The 12,505-nt window shown below is 34.3% G+C and overlaps 1 protein-coding gene across 1 annotated transcript; it reads left to right on the top strand.

Moving 5' to 3' along the window:
* Positions 1–10,679: 10,679 nt before the first annotated feature.
* On the top strand, positions 10,680–12,480 carry LOC107812901 (protein LURP-one-related 15-like). Its single transcript, XM_016638082.2, has 3 exons — positions 10,680–11,212; positions 11,641–11,868; positions 12,199–12,480. The coding sequence occupies exons 1-3, from the start codon at positions 10,988–10,990 to the stop codon at positions 12,334–12,336; spliced, it is 591 nt and encodes a 196-aa protein (XP_016493568.1). The 5' UTR covers positions 10,680–10,987; the 3' UTR covers positions 12,337–12,480.
* The last annotated feature ends 25 nt before the right edge of the window (positions 12,481–12,505 follow it).

Below are 12,505 nucleotides of genomic sequence, written 5' to 3'. Positions count from 1 at the left end.
AACAATCCTGGGTGAAATAGTACTTCTACCCGGAAACTATGAGCTGGATCCCCCTAGGCGAAAAGGTTCTACATGGGTTTAGATACAAAAAACAACCTGGGTGAAGAGTACTTCTACTCGGAACTATAAACTGGATCCCCCTAGGCGAAAAAGTTCTATCTGGGTTAAGCTACGTAAAACAGCCTGGGCGAAAAGTACTTCTACCCGAAAATATTAGCTGGATCCCCCTAGGCGAAAATGTTCTACCTGGGTTAAGCAACAAAAAATAGCCTGGGCGAATAGTGCTTCTACCCGGAACTATGAGCTGAATCCCCCTAGGTGAAAAGGTTCTACCTGGGTTAAGCTACGAAAATGAGAGGTATGAACAATAGTTATGCATGCTAAAAATAAAGGAAAGTAGAGATTTTGAGGAAACTTACCTTTGGTGACATTCGTCCTTTAGAAATCACCATTCTTCACTATTTTGTTCATGTTGCAAACAAAGAAAATTTGTGAGTTTCGAAAATAGTGGTCAGTTTGTGGCCCTGATGTCTTTGGAAGCTTGGCTTTGTGCCCATCTTCTTTTGATGATGATTTCAACCTGCCACTAGATGTTTCCTGAATACCACTAGCATGTCTGGCCCCAGAGAGCCTTTGACTTTTCAAACTTTTACATGACGGTTGGTCGCGTGGGACTTAACCTTTTCAACTTTGTTTTGCCTTTGTGGAATTTCACTTTCGACTTCTTTCCTCCGAAACTTTCAATTTCTGAGAATTGGGGAACCTTTAGCTTTTCAAACTTTGCCAAAACGGTTAGCCACTTGGGACTTAACCTATTCAACTTCATTTTGCCTTGTAGGCACTTTCAATTTGATTTCCTCTTTACAAGAGTTTTTGATTTCTAAGCATCAACCGCCATGGCCAGTCGGGGCCGACTTGATGTTGCTGCCGAGTCTGGGTGCCTTTTTTGCATATTAGCTTGTATCAAACGAAAGCCCTATAAATCAGTCTTGCTATCCATTCTTTGCCTTAGTTTTGGAACAGAGTTAGACCAAAATGGATTCGAAAAAAAACAAACAATGGAATGGACAATGAATTTAGACAAGAGGTATCCCTTTCGGGGAAGGAAAGAATGACTTATCTGGAGTATATGCGGACTTCAATGAACATGACATGCCTTTTGGACTTGATGTCTGATCTGTGTAAACCTTCCGACTCTTAGAAATTCATCACAACTTTTGCCTCGAAACCTAGAAACCTTGCCCAGGATTATCAATACCAATGGCTGTGAAGATCCTCTTTTCGATCAGTAGTGCCCTTTGCGGGTTTTCACCAGCTAAACTCTCTCAATTCTCTTCTCACCATCGCCTTATAGTGCCCTTTGCGGGTTTTCACTAACAAGACTCTCTCATTTTCATTTTCTTTGCTCGTCATCACCCTATGGTGCCCGTGAGAGTTTTCACCAATAAGACTCTCTCATTTTATTTCTCTCATTTTGGTGGCATCAGATCCAAGTGATTGTGTCTTCCAATTCTTGAACATTCTCGTTGATTGATCGGAAGGACTTGAAAAGGATTTGGGTAAAAAGGATTTGGATTGAATTACAACTTTGGAACCTCTCAGGCGAAACCATCACCGAACCATTATAACACCTGCTCCAGTTTTAACTTTTGGGGGAATGTAGATTTTTATTTTGGTGTGACTGAACCCCAGAGAGAGGCTGCCTACGTATCCTTTTGGAATCAAGTCGAACGTAGTTCGATTAACATGAACTTGTTTGATTTTTTTTTTTAAAAAAATTCATTTTTTTTCATTTTTTATTTGTTTTTCTTCTTCTTCTTTGTTTTTTAAAAAATAACATCTTCAGGTTCCAAAGAGGGTAATCAAAGAAAGGTAACCGGCTCAAAAGGATTAGCAAAAGGTTGATGGTGTTTGGATAGCGAGAATAAAAGCCTTCATCATCTCAATCAGAGAACATTAATGCTATATAGAGGGTCAAACATAGTACCTTTTGACTGTATCCGCATTGACGGTTGTTTCAGGGACACTTTCTTCGTTGCTTCCCAGGTACAATGCTTTCTTTTGCAGTACTCTCATTACAATATATGTACCTTTCTAATTTGGAGCCAATTATCCTTTAGCTTCTTCATGAGTTGGGAGGATACGTCTCAGAATGAGTCGTCCTATTTTAAATTTATTGGGCCGCACTTTCTTGTTGTAGACACGGACCATTCTTTGTTGGCACAACTGCCCGTGGAAAATTGCAGGCAATCATTTTTCATCCATCAGTGTCAATTATTTCAATCGGTTCTTGACCCAATCTTTATCCTCAATCCCGGCTTCAACAATGATCCGAAGAGAGGGAATCTCGACTTCGTTCTAATTTTCTATTTATTTTCTTACAAATATCTTCAAAATATTTTGTTTCTTGATCTATTATTTCGGGGTCTGACAACGTTTTAGGATCTTGGCATGAAGTCCGCAAGCATGTCATGTCATTAAAATCTGCATTAACAGAACTAAAAAGAGAATAAGAAAAGTGACAAGATTAAGAAAAGAAACATTTCCCGACAATGAAATATTAATTTCATTTGATTTTTTTTTAAAAGTTTTTAAGATAGAAGGGTTTACATCAGAAAGCAAAGCAGTAAAGTAAAATATTCGGATTAGATCCTGAAATAATTCGGATCCAGAAAAAATAGCAAGACCGGCTACCCAGACTCCCATATGACAGAGAACTTTTTAGGTTTGGCGCCTGTTTTTAGGTTTCTCTTCTGTCTCGGCAATGGCTGCAATGGCCTTCAGTGCCATATCAAATTCCTCATCTTCACAGATCATTCCGATTACTGGCTTATTGGTGTGAGTAGGCAGAGAATTGTTCATCATATTAGGGGCCTCTTCGTCCCTAAGCACTATTCCCTTGACATTGATGAGGTCTTATACTGCTCTCTTAAGAGTCTAACAGTCTTTTGTATCATGTCTGACTGCTCCAGAGTGGTATTCACATCTAGCATTAGCCTGGTGCGAATGAGACTCAGGGTTTGGCCGGTTCGGGGCTACTGGTCACAGTAGACCTAGCCTGACTAGCTTTTGGAACAAGATCGAGTATGATTCACCAACAGGGGTAATCCATCTCAGGAGGCTCTCTCTCTTCTTCTTTTTTCCCTTTTTTTTTGATTTTTTTTTTCATATCTTGATTTTTTTTTCTCTTTTTGTTGTTTTTCGCTCTTTGTTTTTCTCTGTTATTTTTTTGTCACTCTTTCTTTCTTTTTCACTCAATTATTTTTCGATTTTTATTTTTTATTTTTTTACTCAATTTGTTTATGGCTATGATCGAATCCGATGTGGATTGTCTACGTATCATGACGTCGCATGAATCAGATCATTACGTAGTTCAGGAATACCGGGAACAAAGTACATAAGCTAGCTCTTTCTTTTTTTTTGGAATGTTTGAAAAGAAGAATTCTTAAAGGAGAAAGAAAATATTTTATTTTTTTTTGAATTTTAATTATTTTTGTTTTTGGATTTTTTGGAAGAAAGACTTCTAAAGAAGGAAAAAACATATTTTTGGATTTTAATTTTTTTTTCTGTGAGAATCAGACCCGTGTAGTTCGGTGGATCAGAAATAAAATAGATAAACTAACTCTTTTTCCTGTACAATTAATCTGACAAAATTTTCTAGCAAAGAAATTATTTTTAAATATTTTTTTTTCGATTGTTTTTTTTCTTTTGAAATTGGTGAAAGAAAAACTTCTAAAGAAAGAAAATATTTTCGATTGATTTTTTTTTTTTTTATAAAAAAAATTTCAAAAGAAAGATTTTTTTTTTTTTTGGATTTTGGGAGAAAGACTTTTTAAAAAAAAGGAAGAAAATATTTTTGGATTTTTGGTCTCAAAAAAAAGAAGCTTCTAAAGAAGTAATTAAAGGAAAATATCTTTTTGAATTTTTAAAAATTGGGGGCCGAAACCGATGAGGTTTGCCTACGTATCTCACATCCGGTGAGAATCAGACCCGCGTAGTTCGGTAAAAATTGACTATGTTCTTCTTCTTTTTTTTTATATGAAAATTAATCTTTAAAAATTATATGCACTAAACCACATCATTTTTCTCTCTTCGTTCAACCGATATATGCTAAAGTCGGTCGACATGCAAGCCTCCCAAATAATGCAACAAGTAGCACATAACATGACATAATGGTCTCAACAAGGTACCTGTCCTAAAACAGAACTCGGCCCATGAGTCGAGCGTTGCTAAGTCAAATGCACATGATGGAAATAAAGCGTAGCCTACTAGGGATATTCATTGCTTGTGGCTTGTTCTTCTAAGTTTATAAATCCTAAAGGAGATGGTATCTAGACCTGGCTTACCCGGGCGGACAACCCGAGCCGAGGAGCGTCAAGCATTACCAGTAGTAGAACAGCACTGGCTAGCTAACGGCTCTCCCGCCTAAACATGTGTGACTAAATCCTTCACCAGAAGCTGGTAGGCTAACTGGCTTTATCTCAAGACAGAAATTTTGTGATGCTGGTAGGCAAACACAACATAACTAATTATCAGAAGACTCAGTGGGATGCGAGAGAGGATACAATTTATATGTACAGTCCAACAATATCAAGACAGTAAAAAGTGGACAAGTAGCACATTAGTCTCAACTAAATCACAATATATACAAAAATTAATAAAGCCAAATAAAGTCAATGTACAAGCTCGAATTCTTGAAGTCCCCAGCAGAGTCGCCAGAGCTGTCACACCCCTTTTATGCCCCCAAAAGATATATATGTCATATGGATTGGGTTAAAGAGTTTTTCCAATTAAAGTGACAAACTGATAATTTTTGAAATAAGAATTATTTTATTTACAGAGTCGCCACTTGGAATTGATTTTTTGCCGGTGTTCCAAGTCACCTTTTATTTGAATCCCTAGTCAAAGGAAGGTTTGACTCTTTTATTATTGGTCTGCGAAAATAAAGTCCGGATAAGGAATTCTGTTGACCGGGGAGAAGGTGTAAGGCATTCCTCGAGTCCCGTGGTTCTAGCACGGTCGCTTCATTGACTAGAATTTGGCTTGAATAAATTTTGAATAAACTGTGATTTATTGGTTACCATATTTTATCTATTCTCTTTTAATTATTAAAATATGGAATTATATTTGAAACGAATCATGTGTGAATCCGTTTTGTTTATTGTGTCGAAATCATGTCACGCGTACGTGTACACAATTAATCACGCTTTATTATTTACTAAGATTATTTTTGGCCAAAGTTGCGCGAACACATACTTCGGTTTTAATTTTGGAAATCACAATTATGCCATGCGAACGTATACATAATCGCGATAAACTAATTAAAAGCGCGCCTTAAAACACTCTAACGGTGTTCATTATTCTTCTTGAAACTTTGAGATTATTTTAAGGTTGTGAATTATGAATTTATTGCGAAGAAATGATCTAACTTAATCATTGAGCTAATCAGCCAAGAAATGGAGATGATTGGCAATTATTTAACAACTAAAGTAAACCAGCTTTGTATTTTTTTTTTTTTTGGCCGTGCCAAAAATATGCTAAGACCACGCTAAGCTCTAGGTATGTGAAAGAACTAAACTTTAAAATTCAGACCCAACTGATGGCTTCTTTTCTTCCCATTCCTAAACCAAAATGTCCCAATTCGATTATTAAATCCCAACGCCACTAATTCATTGGAAAAATTCATATGACCCCATACTTTTAGCATTAAACAGTAACTCCACATTCATGACAATAGTGGAATAAAGACCCACATCAACTAGAAGTGAAGTAACAGATCATCTCAAGGCATACAAATACAATCAATAAATAAAGCATGTCAAATAAGAACCAATCAGGAAACTCATTTCAAATTGCACAACTAACTTTGTAAAGAGGAAAAGAATGGATCTTCTGTAGGTACTCCTCCAAATAAGAAGTAGTAACGCGAGAAATCAGATCAACTCAAGTTTGTCACACACATATATACAGATGCTCATTAACAACACTATTTCATTCAAACATGCATTATAAAACTTCAAAAGTTATAATATTAATCAAAGGTGAGGCAAAAAATGAACCTTTATATGAATCTGGGCTTTTGATTTGGCAATTGGAACGACCATGACACACTAACCAGAGAGCCTCGTCACTGACCTCGAACGGATTCAACTCGACTGAGCTTGGACAACGGTTTTGGATGTCAAAATGGGTTGTTTTATGGTGGAGTTTGGAGGCTGTTTTGAGGTGATTTTCTGTTGGTTTCAAGTGTGGGTTCGAGTGAAGTTTCAGTTGGTTTTCATGGCTGTTTCAAGGCTGTTTTCAGGTGGGTTTGGGGTGGATTTCCAGCTCATTTTTGGGGGTGTTGAACTGGAGAAAAGTGACTGTTTTGGGGTATTATCGGCAGTTGTGGGTGGACTGATTTTCAGCTCGTTTTTGGGTTGTTTTCAGCTCGTTTTTGAGCTGTTTTGAGGGAGTTTTGGGGCTGGATTTTCAGCTGATTTTTGGGGGTGTTGAACTGGTAAAAAGTGACTGCTTTGGGGTGTTATCGACAGCTGTGGGTGGACTGGTTTTCAGCTCATTTTTGGACTATTTTCAGCTCGTTTTTGAGCTGTTTTGAGGGAGTTTTGGGGCTGGATTTGCAGCTCGTTTTCTTTGCTAGTTCCTCCTCTTTTTTTGTATGTTATGTGTGTGTTTTATAGCTGAAAATGGGGTATGGGGTTTGTGATAGGAGACAAGCATGGGGAACAATGGAGAGAGTAGGGAGCAAAGTGTGGGGGGACAAACATGGGGGGACAAATGAAAGTGGAGTGGGGAACAAGCATGTGGGATAAGCATGGGAGACAAGTATGGGGGACAAAAAAAAATTGAGTGGGAATACGCCTGGGAAGCGGGAAATATTCAAGTACGGTCAAAAATTAAGTACTCACAAGTGGAATACAAATAGATTATAATGTTGCATTCTAAAACACGAGAGACTCTTCTCCATTTTCCATACTCACCATTTCTCATACTTTTCATTTTTCTAAATTCGTATTGGACGAGAGCCACATGGCATAGTGAAAAAATTAAAGGTTGACATTTAATTAACTAAACAAGGTCCTAACCATGGTTAGGATAATTAATATTCTTTTATCTTTGTTCTAAATATTTTTGCAATCCCATAATTATAGTTGCATATATCTCTTTCCTAAAAATATTAGAAGAAATTCTCTCTTTTCTAGAGTAAATTCTTTTCAATGTATCATTTTTTTTTTCTTCCATTTCTACGAGATTTTGTTACACTTGTGATATCTTCAAATAAATATTAGAAAATTGCCTCACAAACTTTTTCTTCCCTCAATATGTTTACGATATTTTCTCATAAACATTGTTTACATTTCCATTCAAAGACGAAAAATATTAGATCTAAACTCTAACTATTGATAATAAAATTAAAGAACAGTACACCACAATATTTGTCAGATAAAAAGTGAAAAAGAATCTATTTGATATAAAAATTCCACCAGGTTATCTCCTCTAATGAAGAAATTCACTCCTAGAGAAATGACACTCTCTTTTAAAATTAGCTATCAATAAAAATTACGTCTGTAGCAAGCTAGTAAAGATTAAGGGTGTGTTTGATACGAAGGAAAATGTTTTCCTTGAAATATTTTCTTGGAAAATGAGTGATTTTATTACTTATTTTTCCTTGTTTGCTTGGTGAGTGAAAAACTTTTTTTCGAAAAATATTTTCTAGTATTTGTTTAGAGAGTAGAAAATATTTTTTAAGAAAATATTTTGTTATGCTATTCTCATCACCCCCTCCCCCCTTCCCCCAAATTCTCATGTTTCCTGTACCCCTCCCCAACCCCAAATACCCAACGTTTTTAGTAATTTATTTTCTTAAAAAATTTAATTAATCTTTTAAAAATTCACACAAACTCAAATGGACTAATGTGCTGCTTTACTTTTTCACACAAAAACAACGTTGAAATTTGTGCTTCATACTATGAAGAAAATACTCTTTTTTGGTTGAAAAAGAAAGTATTTTTTCTACAACATGAAAAAAGTACTCATTTTGTTAAAATGAAAGATAATACATTTTCTACATCATGAAAAGAAAATACTCATTTTGTTGAAATCGAAAAAAAATCATTTACTACATCATTTTGTTGAAATGAAAGAAAATATTTTTTTCTACGTCATGAAAAAAAGTATTTTTTTTGTTTAAATGAAAGAAAATACTTTTTTACATTATGAAAAAAAAACTCATTTTGTTGAAATGAAAAAAAAGTACTCTATCTACAACATGAAAAGAAATAACTCTTAATAATATTTCTATTTAGGGTGGGAATGGAGCGTGGTGGGCGAGGTTGGGGGGGGGGGGCGGGTGGGTGGGGTGGGGGAGTTGGTAGAGATGTGGAATATGGCTAGGAAGGTTGAAGATGAGTTTTGAAAAATATTTTCCTTCTCTTGATAGAGAAAATATTTTCTCCAATTGAAGGAAAATAAGTTCACGAGAAAAACATTTCCAAAGTAATTAAGACAACCAATCATGAAAAATTCTGAAAAATGATTTCCTTCATACCAAACACACCCTAACTCTTTTTTGAAATAATGGAAGTTCAGAAAACTGAAAAAATAAAAAGAATTTTTGGAAACTTAAGAATTATGGAAGTTCAGCAAACAGGGAAAAAAATTATCAGAAACTTAAGAAATTGATAAGAAAATATTCATTATCCTAATCATAGTTAAGACATTGCTCAAGTTAATTAAATCTCAACCTTTAATTTTTAATTATGTCATGTGATTCCATCCAAGTAAAAACTTGAGAAAATGAAGAGAATAAGAAATGGAGAGGAATCTCATCTAACACGTTTCGTGGTACTCAATTAGTTGGGCAAAAAATAAAAGGAGAGAATACAAAGACAAAAAACAAAAACAAAAAAAAAATCAAGGTAAAAGGTTTATTAGTATCCCTCAGTATTAATTTCTGAATTAACATATCTTTGAATACAACCACACAACAATTTAGCTAGCATGTGGCCATAGATTTTTAAATTTGTTCTGAAAAATCTGATTTAGGTGAAGTTTGGTTTGAAGATGAAAATGTGTTTGGACATAAGTTTTCAAAACATATTTTCCAATTTTATTTTGGAAAAACATGAAACATGACTTATACCCACAAGTTCTAAAAACTATTACAAATATCCAACAGTACCATTATCAATAAAATTCATTATATTATCGCAAACCATAGTCCTGAACATAAATAAATTTGATACAAATTTATCATTATTATAATGAACTACATGATACACTATCACGTGACCGAGAAGACGAAGCAACATTGTTATAAAATAATAAATAGTAGACTCTTTTATAAAATATCAAAGTTTGGGATAATTTTTAAAAAAATATAATAGTGATATTTTGGCCCCAAACCAGGATTTAAGATTTGGAATTTTGCCAAAATATAGGCAAAATCTATGGTCAAACATGTGTTTGTCAAATAAAATCCAAATTTATTTTGACAAAATTTATGATCAAACGAGTTCTTAGATTTCCCTGGAATTACTATACTATATAAGGAACTTGAAATTCATCTAATATGACCTTCCTTCCTTGGTTTTTGCTGCAGTTGTCAGACGTATTACTCCTCTAATCGGTCAACGTCGTAAGTTTCCTATTTCTTTCCTTTTCTTTTTCTTATATATTTAAAAAAAATAGAATATGACATTAGCTAAATTTCATATTGTCAGCGTCGACTTTGTCTATATTCCATGTTTAATTATCATTTGCTTCAAAAGTGCATTAATCAGATTCAAAGTCCAAGTGGCCAAGTCCTGCTTGCGTGGCTTATCATCCAACTTCATTAATCTATGGAAATACTAAGGTATCGTATCCCAAGATTACGTTCTAACCTTTGGATCTTATATTACTAGTTGATTTTTTCTATTGCTAGACCCAACCGGTCTATTAGCCTAGTTGGTCAAGTATTTTTTGGGTCAAAAATATTTTATTTTAGTCAAAATGTAAATCAGTTTCTGATAAACAAAAAAAAAATAGCTTATCTCCAAAAGTTTTTTTTTAAAAAGCACTTTTCAGTAAAATACACTAAGAAGCAGTTTTTAAAAGTTTGGTCAAACACTAATTGCTTATCTCCAAAAAAATTTTAAAAAAAAGCACTTTTCAGTAAAATACACTAAGAAGCAGTTTTTAAAAGTTTGGTCAAACACTAATTGCTATTCAAAAGTGCTTTTCAAATTGATTAACCAAACACAAACTGATTCTCACCAAAAATACTTTTTTGAAAATTTTTTTTGGAAACAAACACTTCTCAAAATAAGCAGATTTTAGAAACTTAGCCAAACAGCCTAATATATGTTGTTTATGTTACTTCATTATTCTTTAATTTCAAAACTATCACACTTGTCAGCAAGGGAAGCCTTGTCATAACTGGTAAAGTTGTTGCCGACTAGGAGGTCACAGTTTCGAGCCGTGAAAAAAGTCTCTTACATAAATATAGGATAAAATTGTGTATAATAGATCCTTGTGATCTGGTCCTTCCTCGGACCCCGCGCATAGCGGAAGTTTAGTGCACCGGACTATCTTTTTTTTATCACACTTGTCAAATGTAAACTTTGTGTTGCTTTAATTTGAATATTCTTTCACTGCTTTTGCTTCGGTCCAAGATAATTAGTATAATCATGCATGATGCTTACATGACTCCATTGTTCAATATAAATATTACTAGAGGTTATATATAGATGAATTTGAGCACCATTCTGATTACCTCTTTTATAATCCTTCCTACAGGTAAACCTAGTGTGAGCGATCTAAAATTACACCAACATATTCTTTCAAAGAAGCCATTTAATTAATCAGTAAGTACAAAAGAAAAAGATACAAGCGATCGAGAGAAAGAAATTGCAGGGTTTTATTAGGATCACCAAGTAGGGAAGGAGCTTGTTTTCCTGTCTCAATTTGTTTGGAACTGAGCGTAGTTGTTATTGTACCCGATAATATGGAAGGAGGTACAGTTGTGATTGGTCATCGGTTTTGTTCTCCTCAGCCTCTTCAACTATCCATAAAAAAGAAAATATACATCCTGGCTGGCTATGGATATGAAGTTAAAGATGCTTATGACAACATTGTCTTCACCATTGAAAAAGTATTGGGGTTCTTTCGTAGCAACAAGATGCTTGTCTTTGATGCTGCTGGAGTTCCACTTGTCACTATAAAAAGCAAGGTACGTACGAGGTCAATCAAGTTCGTTTTGAAGAAGAATAAAATTAAACATTAAGGGTGTGTTTGGTACTATGGAGAATATTTTCCTTGAATTTTTTTTTTTTTAAATAAATAATTTTCTTATTTATTTTTTGATGTTTGATCGTATAGCAAAAAATATTTTTAAATACTATATAATTCAGGCAAATACCATGAGAGACAATAGGTAAGGGCCGAGAAGAGTAGTAGATCGGAGTCTAGGGGTCAAGGTTAAGGCGACGATATTAGGGGTTGGTGGAGAGGAGGGATGAGGAAAGATGAAAAACGTTTTAGAAAATATTTTCTCTCATTTCGATAGGAAAGTTATTTTCTTCTTTAGATCGATGAAGTGTGAACCTTTTTAAACCCCAAATTGGAGGCAGTCTAATAATGGTTGTAAGTATGATGCAGAAATTTACGTGGCATAGTAGAAAGCAAGCCTTTAAGGGAGACAGCACAGACAAAAAGGACCTCATTTTTAGTGCCAAGACTTCTTCAATGTTCCAATTCACCACAAAATTGGATGTTTTCTTAGCCAATAATATATCAGAAGAAGTTTGTGATTTTTGGATGAAGACCAACTACATGGAGTCAACTTGTGATATTTTTGCTGGACAATCATCCACTCTAATAGCTCGGGTAACATCACTTATATATATAATTCCTCCTCCTTTTTTAATGAATGTTGATTCCATGCACTTCTCATAAAATTCAGACTATCAAATCATGAATAGATGTATAAAGTATCGTTATAGTCCTTTGATTTTATTTTATATGGTATTTTTTTCTTTTTATTTGATACTATATTATTTAAAAACTATTTAACTTCAAACTTTTGATTTTACGCTTATTTAATAACATGTTCTTATAGTCATAGAAATATCATAACATGTTCGGGACACAATAACTATTAACTAATACTATTAGTATGCATGATGTATTTCTAATTCATTGATTGTGGGTTTGCAGATGAAAAAGAAATATATATTGCTAGGAAGAGACAAGTTGATAATGACAGTGAACCCAAACGTGGATTATGCCTTCATAGTCTCACTTATAGTTATCCTCCAAGAGATTTTGAGCTCAACACAAAACGACTCGGTCTAGTCATTAATTAATATAATTCCTCATCAAACTAATTAATGGATTTTACCATTTCTTTGACAATAGTTAATGTGCTTCCTCTCCTTGTTCAATAACTTGTAGATATATATGGACATACTTTTTAGCTGCCATGTTTAAATGTTGGTCATTTTATTTATTGTTTTACCTCATT

Source organism: Nicotiana tabacum, chromosome 12 (genome assembly GCF_000715075.1).
Source record: "Nicotiana tabacum cultivar K326 chromosome 12, ASM71507v2, whole genome shotgun sequence".
Classification (NCBI taxonomy): domain Eukaryota; kingdom Viridiplantae; phylum Streptophyta; class Magnoliopsida; order Solanales; family Solanaceae; genus Nicotiana; species Nicotiana tabacum.
Note: the sequence above shows the minus strand (reverse complement) of the source record. Positions and strands in the feature narration are given on the sequence as shown.